Source organism: Lacerta agilis, chromosome 17 (genome assembly GCF_009819535.1).
Source record: "Lacerta agilis isolate rLacAgi1 chromosome 17, rLacAgi1.pri, whole genome shotgun sequence".
In the NCBI taxonomy this organism is placed as follows: Eukaryota; Metazoa; Chordata; class Lepidosauria; order Squamata; family Lacertidae; genus Lacerta; species Lacerta agilis.
This window is the reverse complement of record NC_046328.1, coordinates 33,777,739-33,789,921: the sequence shown is the minus strand read 5'-3', so window position 1 is coordinate 33,789,921 and position 12,183 is coordinate 33,777,739. Positions and strand designations below refer to the sequence as shown.

General features: G+C 43.2%; 2 protein-coding genes across 2 annotated transcripts; one reads left to right on the top strand and one right to left on the bottom strand.

Moving 5' to 3' along the window:
- Nucleotides 1–1,099: 1,099 nt before the first annotated feature.
- Nucleotides 1,100–1,720, bottom strand: LOC117039193 (cuticle protein 64-like). Its single transcript, XM_033136263.1, has one exon. It carries the CDS (start codon nt 1,718–1,720, stop codon nt 1,211–1,213), a length of 510 nt encoding a protein of 169 aa, XP_032992154.1. The 3' UTR covers nt 1,100–1,210.
- A 5,794-nt stretch (nt 1,721–7,514) lies between these two features.
- On the top strand, nt 7,515–9,225 carry LOC117039192 (claw keratin-like). Its single transcript, XM_033136261.1, has 2 exons — nt 7,515–7,560; nt 8,651–9,225. Exon 2 carries the CDS (start codon nt 8,669–8,671, stop codon nt 9,176–9,178), a length of 510 nt encoding a protein of 169 aa, XP_032992152.1. The 5' UTR covers nt 7,515–7,560; nt 8,651–8,668; the 3' UTR covers nt 9,179–9,225.
- Nucleotides 9,226–12,183: the final 2,958 nt, after the last annotated feature.

The window sequence follows — 12,183 nt, the reverse complement described above, 5'->3', positions numbered from 1 at the left end:
GAAAGAAAGAAGAAAGAGAAAAGGACTTCCAATTTTCCGTCTGCCAGTTACATAACAGAAATGATTCAAAATATTCACTCCAAGATAATACCCAGCTGTTTTACTTCCTGCTAAACAATATTTTCCCAACCCCCGGATTCTATAGTTTCAATATATGCTTTTTCTGCTAAGTATACATCTCCTGGTAAAAGGTTTTTTTGCAATTTCTCTCATCTTTATTCTTATATTTAGTTGATGGGATAAACATTTGGATCTGTTTGTCTTTCAGATGTTTTGAAAGTGATTTAGATGGTTTATTGCTGTATTTCAACCATCTTTGATTATTATTTTTTACAGTTGGTAAAGCATTCCAGTTTTTTGGCTTGGATATTTTGAATGTCTTAACTTCATGCACCATGTTTGCTTATGCTAATGTGTATTTTCTTAATATTTTGAACCATTTTTTTCTGTTTGAGAGAATAGCTGCTGCTATTTTTGTTCTGTCAGAACACCTCTGATATAAGATTCTGTTGCATCCCATATATGGCCATGGTGTTTATGCACTTTAAAAAACAATCTAAATATTGTTCTATTTGTGTCTTTCTATCTCCTCTTACTGATATACTGTTATTCATTCTCTAGAGTTTATTATTACAATTATTTGACCTTTTGATGTTAAATTTTATTAGTGCATGATCTGCATAAATCATTAGTAACATTGGAATAGATTTCACTCTAGTGACCAAATTAGCATATATTTTAAAATATCACATTCAGTGGGATCTATGAGCTTGCAAGTGAAATGTATAATCCCTTAAAGTTGGATTATAAAACCTCCAAACATCTGTCAATTTTTTTGTTGGGAAACATGCCTTGAGACACATTCCAGTTTTAATTTAGATGAAAAGACACTTCAGTCAGCTGGACAGTTTGCTGTAAGGAACTGAGGCCAAGTGTTACAAAAACCAACAAACACGGGTAACCGTAATGCTCCAAAAGCTTTATTGAAAAGATTCAAGAAATGACATTGATAAGCTGTATGAGAAATGCAGAAGAAATTTAGCATATAAGCATCTTAGTTTGCTGGACTTCAAAGCAAAGAGGTGGGGGGTGAAGAGGGTTCAACTTCAGCAGTTATTCCTTGGATTTAGCTCTTTTGAACCACACCCAATGGATCTGTATCAAGCTCTCTGATTATCAGTTCATAATATGCTTCTCAGGTGTAATTGCCCTATGAACAGATGCTACCACGACGCCCAAACCTTCTTCCAAGGAGTGCTCCCTTCCCGTAGCCCAAACCATAGCCCCAGCCCCCAGAGCTTCCAAGGAGGCCAGACCCATAGCCCCACCCACCATAGCCATAGCCTCCTACGATCCCGGAGCCACCAACGGCACATGGAGTGTTGCCTCCAACAGCCACAGGCTCACAGCTGGCAGAGAGGATGGGCCCTGGGATGGTTACGACACAGGCAGGTGGCTGGATCACGACCTCTGCTGGTGGGATCTGGTTGATGCATGATGGGACAACTCCTGACAGGACTCCAAGGTTGGCTGCTCTTTCAGCACCTCCATATCCATAGCTGAGACCACCATATCCATGGCCGAATCCTCCAAATCCATAGCCGAGACCTCCCAATCCATAGCCGAGACCACCATAGCCAAGACCTCCTGCAGATCCAAATCCAACAGTGGGGGTGGAAGCCCAGGATGGGACGGCACAGGATGGGCCCCAGCAAACCATGACTGAAGATGAATCTAAAAAATAAGATTGCAGAACTGAGCAGAACATGGAGCATGAAAACCAAAAAAACAACAGAGAATCATAAATTGTCAGATATAATGTATATGAAGGAGGCCCAGTGTTGCATGCTTCGACTCCCATAATATGTAGACAGCATGTCCTATGGTCAAGGATCATGTCAATTATAGTTCAACAACAATTAGAAGACCAGTACTTATTCTCTCCTGTCCGACATGTCCCAACCAATTAGGGATCACATATTATAGGTTTATTGTCCAAACTCAGTCTGTGAGGTTTTCTCTTCTTCCCAAAAATTACCACTTTAATTTTAGAATGGTTGACTGTTAACTGCTCTTTTGTGCAAAAGACATTCAACTTCCTCAAAAGTCTCCGCATCCCAATTAAGGTAGCAGAAATCAAAACAGTATTGTTGGCATACAGAAGAACTGAGAGTTTGACATCCTGAATGGAAACAGGAAAATATTCTAGGCCTCTTAGTTCTTGAACCATATCATTTATATACAAATTGAAAAGAAAGGGTGCTAGGAGGAATCCCTGTCAGACTCCCCTCTCAGAGAGCAACCCATTTGCCACAAGTCTAACCCTAAGCAAAGTGTGGGTATGCAGCAGTTAACACAAGTATGAAGTAGGTATAATGAACTGTAGTCCTCCGGTTGTCACTGGACTCTAGTCCCCTCAGCCAGCAAGCCCAAGGGTCAAGAGTGACCAAAGGTCAAGGACCAAATAATGCTCATCCTTGCTCTAGTGGGAATATCAGTCTAGCCTTCCACTGTCATAAACTTCTGATAAATTCCGAAATATTTCCCCAAGAAATCGGTCTTACCTGCTTCTTTGAGAAGATGTAGTGACGACAGAAGAGTCAGATGAAGCTGTTGGAGGAAGTGAGAGAACTCTGAGCTTTTATATAGTTCTGCCGGCTGCCCCTTTGACTCAGAAACCGCCTATTTCCTGCAAAAATTTTACTTAGCTGTCAACAATGCAATATGCAAAATTACTTTGCTAAGCACAAAAGAGGGAGGTCACAGAATTACAATAAGTGGTTATAATAATGCAACACAAATAGCCTTGACACCATGTTTTTCCCTCACTCATTCTTTTAATGTTGCTGGCCTCAAGTCAAATTGCTCTGATTTATCTGTTGCTTTTAACCAGAAACACCCAGTGGGTGAAGATGGGAGATTAAGGCTCCTTCATCAGCGCTGGGGACTCTCAGTCATTATCGAAGCATTTTGCATATGGGAATTTAGGACACCACCAATATTAGAGGAAGGCGGAGTCTTAAAATGGTGTAAAAGCATCAGGAAAAAGACCCATCTAATCCAGCCCCCTGTTTTGGTAGCGGCCAGACAGATGTCACAAACAGGGCCTGAGAACAGTAGCAGGAAAGCACTATGGCCCCAATGTTCTACTTGTGGAATAACCGAGAAGCATCTGGTTGGCCACTGTGAAAAAGATTATGCCTTTGTTCTATATATATATATATATATATATATATATATATATATATATATATATATATATATATATATATATATATAATAAGCAAGCAAACTAGAACTATAAACTCCATGCAAATAAACAGTGGCACCTTGGTTCTCAAACGTAATCCATTCTGGAAGTCAATTTAACTTCCGAAACGTTCGAAAACAAAGGCTGAGCTTCTGATTGGCGCAGGCACCCCGGAAACAATAGGCGGCAACTGCGTGGGACATTCGGCTTCCGGGAACAGTTCGCAAACCAAAGCATTTACTTCCGGGTTTGCGGCATTCGGGTTCCAATTTGTTCGTCAACTAAGCCGTTCGAGAACCAAGGTTCCACGGTATATAACAGGCACGTCCAACAGGTAGATCGTGATCTACCAGTAGATCACTGGACCTCTGTGGTAGATCACTGGTAGATCGTTGGCTTCCCCCAAAGAAGCTCAACTACTCCCCTAAAAACTCCTCAACATTTTAGCCCTTCACCCCCCCAAAACAGGGTTTTCCTCCCACCTCAGAAAAGCTCAACAACTCTGACCTGAAGCCCTAAAAATTGGGCCTTCCTCCTTCCTAAAAAAAATCTCAACAACTTTGACCTGAACCCCTAAAAAGAGGGTAGATCACTGACAGTTTTTAGCTCTGTGAGTAGATCGCAGTCTCTTCGGAGTTGGCCACCCCTGGTATATAAAATAAATACAATACATTTTAAAAATCTGAAACCAAAGGAAGACACTGTTGTTGGCATCTTTTTGTCTTGAGAGACAATGGAGTGTGCCTAGAGGTGTTAGGTCAAGCCACTGTTAGCAGCACTGAAGTGACCTCCCTGGGGCACAAGCCTGGGCAGTAGGAATGGAGGTCCTGGCCAGCGGCCAAATGAAAGTAGACCAATACGTTTGGCACCAGCTTGGCTGCATGAGTTGCTGGAAGTCAGCTTACAAGGAACCATCCAACCGTCTTGGGGTCTGTACCCCAGATTTGTGTAGTGTTTACAGTGGCACCTCTGGTTAAGAACTTAATTCATTCTGGAGGTCCGTTCTTAACCTGAAACTGTTCTTAACCTGAGGTACCACTTTAGCTAATGGGGCCTCCTGCTGCCACACGATTACTGTTCTCACCCTGAAGCAAAGTTCTTAACCCGAGGTACTATTTCTGGGTTAGCGGAGTCTATAACCTGAAGCGTCTGTAACCCGAAGTGTCTGTAACCCGAGGTACCACTGTACTTGTTAGCTATTTCTTCATCTGAAGATACCCTGCAAGGCAGCAGAGGTTTAGGACCAGAGTTTTCCTTCTCCTTCCCAGGTTGACAAGCACCATCTGCCCCGTACTTCCCTATACAGCTCATGCAGAAACCACCTTCTTGATTGCTGGACCCACTATTGGTCTCGTTAACTCTCCAAGGGTTTGAGGCCCATTGGCTACCCTCACCTGGTTTAGCTGGGCAGTCGGAGCTGCTCCTGGGGTGTGGCCAATGTCGCATGCTGCCAGCTTCTACAGTAGGAGCCACAGGTGAGATTTGAGTGCAGGGTGGGGACCAAAGATTGGCAAATGATCCCAAAAGGAGCATGTTGTGTCCCCAAACTGAGGTAATATATCCCTCCCTTAACACCCCAAACACCCAAAAAGAATGTTGTTGTTGTTGTTGTTGTTGTTGTTGTTGTTGTTGTTCTTCTTCTTCTTCTTCTTCTTCTTCTTCTTCTTCTTCTTCTTCTTCTTCTTCTTCTTCTTCTTCTTCTTCTTCTTCCCCAGTCGCTCTGGGCAGCTCCTAGCAGAATATTAAAAACATGACAAAACATCAAACATTAAAAACTTCCATACACACACACACACACACACACACACACACACTTAAACAAGCAATTAGCAATCCCCTTTTCAGAAACCATCTAAACATTTTCATTTATTAGCAACAAATCACAAAAACAGATAGCTGAAATGATTGTGATGGTGGATGTCATCCTTAGGTTGCATCCATCAAAATCAAGGGTGATGGCTGGCTTGTTCATTGCTTTCAATAGGTCTACTCTCAGTATGGATAAACAACAGATCACCAAAAAGCTGCCATCTCTTCTATCTGCCCCATGCAATCTTGCATACTGATGGGACAGAGGATAGACTTTCTGGTGCTTCTATAAGAATGAATATAAGAATGAAACAGGTGGCTATTCGGGGATTTTTGTAACATCTTTTGTTTTATAACAAAATTTTTATAAAATCTTGCATTTTTTGGCAACTTTGACATTATGAGTTACCAAGAGACTGGAAATTCATGTAATCCGGGATGGCTAATATAATAAGTGAGTTTAATATTTGATCCCTTATTTACTGGCACCGTTTTCTAGTACAGGGCTGCTAAATCTGCAGTTCTCCAGATGTTTTGCTGGATCACAACTACATCACTGACTACATCAAACCTATTCTACATCACTGGCTACATCAAACCTATTCTCCCCCCTAAAAAAAAAAATGTTTTCTCACTAACGCTGTCGAATAATGTTGCTTTATTGGGCACCTGTATATATGATAACCTTGTGTCAATGAATATTAGGTAAAGGGACCCCTGACCATTAGGTCCAGTTGCGGACGACTCTGGGGTTGTGGTGCTCATCTGGCTTTACTGGCTGAGGGAGCCGGTGTACAGCTTCTGGATCATGTGGCCAGCATGACTAAGCCACTTCTGGCGAACCAGAGCAGCGCATGGAAAGACCGTTTACCTTCCCGCTGGAAGGTAACTTGATTAAAAGCTAGCTTTACTTAATTTGTTAAGAGATGGCCATAAAAATTAAATGTGGAAGGATATACAGTATACAGATATAGGCGGGTGGCGCTGTGGGTCAAACCACAGAGCCTAGGGCTTGCTGATCAGAAGGTCAGCGGTTCAAATCCTTGTGACGGGTTGAGCTCCCATTGCTCGGTCCCAGCTCCTGCCCACCTAGCAGTTCGAAAGCACATCAAAGTGCAAGTAGATAAATAGGTACCGCTCCAGCCGGAAGGTAAACGGTGTTTCCGTGTGCTGCTCTGGTTCGCCAGAAGCGGCTTAATCATGCTGGCCACATGACCCGGAAGCTGTACACCGGCTCCCTCAGCCAGTAAAGATGAGAGCTGCAACCCCAGAGTCGGACACGACTGGACCTAATGGTCAGGGGTCCCTCTACCTTTACCTTTATACAGTAGCAGTCTTTTTGTCTGCAGCTTGAAATCCATAAACACAATATTGAAAACAGCAACTAGTTTAGCTTCAGAAGCATGATGACTATGGAACGTAGCTCTTGTGGAGAAACCAGTGAAGCATTTCAGAGCACCAAGAAACACAAAGACCAAAGATCATTTTGAAACTGTATGGTATATGTTTACACAACACAGTGGAAAGAACAATGTTGTTTCCTCACCACCAGCCGCTCATTGCTCACTCTGGAACAATCAAAACAAAATAAAAATTTCTTTCCAGTAGCACCTTAGAGACCAACTAAGTTTGTTCTTGGTATGAGCTTTTGTGTGCATGCACACTTCTTCAGATACAATCAGTTAAGGAACTGATTCTGGAACAATCAGTTAAGGCAAAGTGGAAGACACAAGCGATAAAAACCAACTCTAAACGATAAGACTAACCTGCTTAATATTTAACAGCACTGTTTGCATTGCTAATAAGTGGGATGTTTCTTGGAGGGTGGGGGTACAAGAGGATTGTTTGTTTTTTAAAAAAAATAAATCAGAAAAAGAAATAAAAAGAAAAACCGCATCTCGTCCAGCATCCTATTCTCACTGTGCCCAGCCAGATTCAATGAAAAGCCCACAAGAAGGATGGGGTTTCGATACCCCTCTTTCCAATGGTTCCCACTGCAGTGGAGGCTTAGAACGGTGGCAATGTGTTGTGGCTGGAAAGATCAACTGAAATCCTGGATATGAAAGTCAAGTAGCCCACTCTGAACACCCACAGCTACTTTAGCTATTTTGAAGAGGAAAAAATGGGGACAACATATCTGTTGATCTGTCTGACAGAAAAGGAACATACAATCATTTCTTTTAACTTTGTTTTGCAGTAGAATTAAGAAGCCAAGATCAAAAGTGTCAGAGTGGGAGAGACGCATTGTGGGAAGTTGAGGAAATGCTAACACTTTTTTTCTCATTTTTCGTTCTTATTAAAATAATTAGGGGGCCCGAGGCATATCTCAAATTATTTGCTAATTCAAGCTTCAGAGGAACAGGGGGTGTATCCAAGCCAGCTGTGGGGCCATCAGGGGATCCAGTCAAATGAGTATAAAAGGGTTTCCCTTGGCTGAGATATTTCAACAGCTTCCCTGGACTTGATCTCCTTCTCTCCATTTCGACTCCTCCGAGACTTTGGTAAGTCACATGTTCACTCGGTAGAGCGTGAGGCTCTTAACCTCAGGGTCATGGATTCGAGCCCCACACTGGGCAAAAAGATTCCTGTATTGGTTGAGCTAGATTACCCTCTTGGTCCCTTTCAACTCTACCATTCTATGAGCCTACGCTGGGATCTTGTATTTGCATGATTCTTGCACTGATCAGTTGGTTCAACTAACTGAATTCCAGCTCTATTATTCTGTGAGATGGATAGATCCCCCCCAGGGGTGCCAAATTGAATAAAATATGGGGGCAGGTAATTAATCACAAAATGTGACATGCCAACACCATTTGAATGGCGATGCTTATCAGCTTGGGGGGGGGGGATGACAGCACACTCAAATATTTTATGGGTGCGCCAAAGGGACCAACAACCAGGAATCTCAACCCTTCTTGTTGCTGGCTGGCTTCTTTTCTGTATCTATCTCATGAAATCATGTATTTAGCTGTCCTATACTGAGTTAGACTCTTGGCCCATCCAAATTGGCATCATCTACAATGACCAGCTGTGACTCTCCAAAGCTTCAAGGAGGGAACATTAACCAGCTCAACCTGCAGATTCCTGGGACTGAACCTGGGAATTTCTGCATGCAAACCACACATCCTGCCACTGAGCAATGACCCTATGACGCTTCCCATAGAAAAAAGGGAAAAGCCTAGACTTCAAGGCTCTGTCTAAAGCGCTGACTTAAGTGGAAGCATATGGAGTTGACCTGTACCATGTCAGACCACTGGACCCCTACTTCAGTATTGTTTACACTGACTAGAAGCAGGACTTCAGGCAAGGGACATCCCCTCACCTTCCTGGAACCATGAGGGATCGGATTTAGGACCCACAAGGAAGAGAAGGGCTGTAGTGATGACATAGAGGACAATACAGAATCCATAAATTAGGAGTTAATGTTTGATGAATAATGGAAGACAGCTGATTTTCATTCAAGGAAGATGGTTTAAATTGGGTGAAATGGGAATGGGGGAAATATCCTAATACATCAGGCAAAAACCTTGCACTCCCCATTGAAGAGATGTACCCTACACTTATTTTCTCCCTTGTTTTTTTGTTTTCCAGACTCACCTCCATCCAACAATGGTTGACTGTGGTCCATCCTGTGCTGTCCCATCCTGGGCTTCCACCCCCACTGTTGGGTTCGGCTCAGCAGGAGGTCTTGGCTATGGTGGTCTCGGCTATGGATTGGGAGGTCTCGGCTCTGGATTTGGAGGATTCGGCCAAGGATATGGTGGTCTCGGTTATGGATATGGAGGTGCTGAAAGAGCAGCCAACCTTGGAGTCCTGTCAGGAGTTGTCCCATCATGCATCAACCAAATCCCACCAGCAGAGGTCGTGATCCAGCCACCTGCCTCTGTCCTGACCATCCCAGGGCCCATCCTCTCTGCCAGCTGTGAGCCTGTGGCTGTTGGAGGCAACACTCCATGTGCCGTTGGTGGTTCTGGGCTGGTAGGAGGCTATGGCTATGGGTCAGGTCTCCTTGGAAGCAATTTCGGTGGCTTCCTTGGAGGTTCCAATTTTGGTCTGAGGAGGGGTGAGCTCTTTGGAAGGAAAACCCTGCTGGGACGTCGTGGTAGTGTGTGCGTTTAAGCCTACTGAACTTGTTACGAAAAAAAAATCTGTCTGATGATGATAGCAATGACCCTGAATGGGTGAAGATGATGCAAATCTATTATTATTCTGTGTCTTGTCCTGAATTCTGAGCTTCTGGGACCATCATAGAATCCAACATCGTGGTAGTGTTTGCCTTTAGATATATTGAACTCTTGAAGAACCTATGTGTGATGCTGACAGGAATGACCCTGAATGGGTGAAGGTGATGCAGCGTCTTCTCCTGGATTCTGAAAATTTAAGCCTCGAGGACCATGATAAAAGCCAACATCTATTGCATAAATTCCAGCCGTTTTTCCTTCCTCCTTCTTTCTCCCTTGAAAGTATTTAATCTATGAATGAGTTCAGAGCTACATTGTACTATACAGTATGTGCCTTTGCCCTGTTCATTTCTGCTATCTGTACACTTGCCTACTTGACACTGTCCACATTTGCATTAAAGATCATTCTGTATTCTACTCTCCCTATCTCTCTTGTTTGATTTGGCATCTTATGGTGAAAATTCATCGAAAAGAGAATACCAGGCTAATCTCCCATGTTTGAAGAATCCTGCGATATGTAGGTCTAGAAGACCCTGAGCTGACTGAGAACCTAAAGGGCACTTAATAGGTTCAGAAAGCAGTGCAAAAGTGGGAAAACAAAAGTGGGGAAAACCCCACCATACCTGCTATTAGGTATACTTTGTTTCAGACCTCATAATCACTATTTCTTAAAGTGTTACTAGGACTAGGTTGAACATTTTTAAAGTGAGATGCTCAGTGTGTAACCTGGCCTAGAAAAGACCGTTAATTTTGGTCAAATAGATATTTTTTAAAATATTGAGGAGTGGGAATATAGGATTCTGCTTTATACTGAGTCAGACCATCAAGAGTTTCACATGTTCCACTGATAACATTTCTCCTCCATGAATTCCTCTATTCCTTTTTTAAAGCCATTCAAACTGGTGGCCATCACTGCCTCTACTGTGGTAGAATTCCACAAATAAATCTATCCTTTTGTCTGTGCCGAGTCTTCCAATATCTGGCATTCATTCCCTTTGGAACATCTCTGGGTTATACATCTAGATTACATACCTGTACTGGGCTTTGTGGTGGTGGTTGTGGGTGAGGAAGAAGAAGAAGAAGAAGAAGAAGAAGAAGAAGAAGAAGAAGAAGAAGAAGAAGAAGAAGAGGAGGAGTTTGGATTTGATATCCCGCTTTTCACTACCCGAAGGAGTCTCAAAACAGCTAACATTCTCCTTTCCCTTCCTCCCCCACAACAAACACTCTGTGAGGTGAGTGGGGCTGAGAGACTTCAAAGAAGTGTGACTAGCCCAAGGTCACCCAGCAGCTGCATGTGGAGGAGCGGAGACGCGAACCCGGTTCACCAGATTACGAGTTTACCGATCTTAACCACTACACCACACTGGCTCTCAATGACTCAATTTGGTCTCTCTTGACTTCTTAAAGGTGTGGCTTGATGGAATTTAAACAGATAGCAGCTACTGCCTTTTTATCTACACAAGCACACACTTATTCACATGTTGAATTTGGGGGCACTGCCCTTACCATGACATTAGAGCAGCCCTTCTGGATAAGCCAAAGGTCCATTTGCTCAAAGACTCTGCTCTCACAGTACCCAACGAGTTGTCCCATTGGGAAGTCCAGAAGTAGGGACCAATGGCTTCAAGTTACAAGAAAGGAGATTCTGACTAAACATTGAAGGGGGGAGGGATCTGACAGTAAAAGCTGTTCAACTGTGGAGTGGACTCCTTTGGGAGGTTATTGAACTCTCCTTCCTTGGAGGTTTGTAAGCAGAGGTTGGATGGCCACCTGCGATGGATGCTTTAGCTGAGATTCCTGCATTGCAGGAGATGATGAAAAGAAGAAGAAGAAGAAGAGGAGGAGGAGGAGGAGGAGGAGAAGGAGGAGGAGGAGGAGGACTTGATATCCTGCCTTCCACTCCCCTTAAGGAGTCTCAAAGTGGCTAACAATCTCCTTTCCATTCCTCTTCCACAATAAACACTCTGTGAGGTGTGTGAGGCTAAGAGAGTATGGAGAAGTATGAGTAGCCCAAGGTCACACAGCAGCTGCATGTGGAGGAGCAGGGAAGTGAACCCGGTTCACCAGATTATGAGTCCACCACTCTTCCAACTCAACATTTAACATATATAGCATTTACATCATATACATCATATACATTTTTAATAAACAAAGTTTCTTCTTGAATTCCCACCTCTCATTTCCTGATGTTTGTTTCCCCCCCCCTCATTTTTATTAGCTGTTTTATAACACATATTTTTATTATTATTATCTAAACCCCTCTACCACTAAATCTTTCAGTAATCCACTGATTATATTTCAAATTCTGCCCACAACTTCTTGTATTGGTGATAATTTGATAGATAAACCATCGGTGGTCTCCATTCCTCCTTAACCACTTGAAATGTCCTCTTAATTTGGCAGCTGATTTTGCCATTTCAGCACATTGCATCAGTTTCATAAACCATTCCTCCTTATTTGGTAATCCTTTCAGTTCCACTTCTGACTTCCAACTCTACAACTCTATAATTTTATGAATATGTACACCCACACCTCTCCTCATTTGTGATTCTCAGTCACCGGTATTCAGAGGCTTATTGGCTGCAACAGTGTCGTTTAGTCGTGTCCAACTCTTCGTGACCCCATGGACCAGAGCACGCCAGGCACTCCTGTCTTCCACTGCCTCCCGCAATTTGGTCAGACTCATGTTGGTAGCTTCAAGAACACTGTCCAACCATCTCATCCTCTGTCGTCCCCTTCTCCTTGTGCCCTCCATCTTCCCCAACATCAGGGTCTTTTCCAGGGAGTCTTCTCTTCTCATGAGGTGGCCAAAGTATTGGAGCCTCAGCTTCAGCATCTGTCCTTCCTGTGAGCTCTGGTCCATGGGGTTGCAAAGAGTCGGACACGACTGAACGACTGAACAACAACAACTATATATATATATATATATATATATATATATAT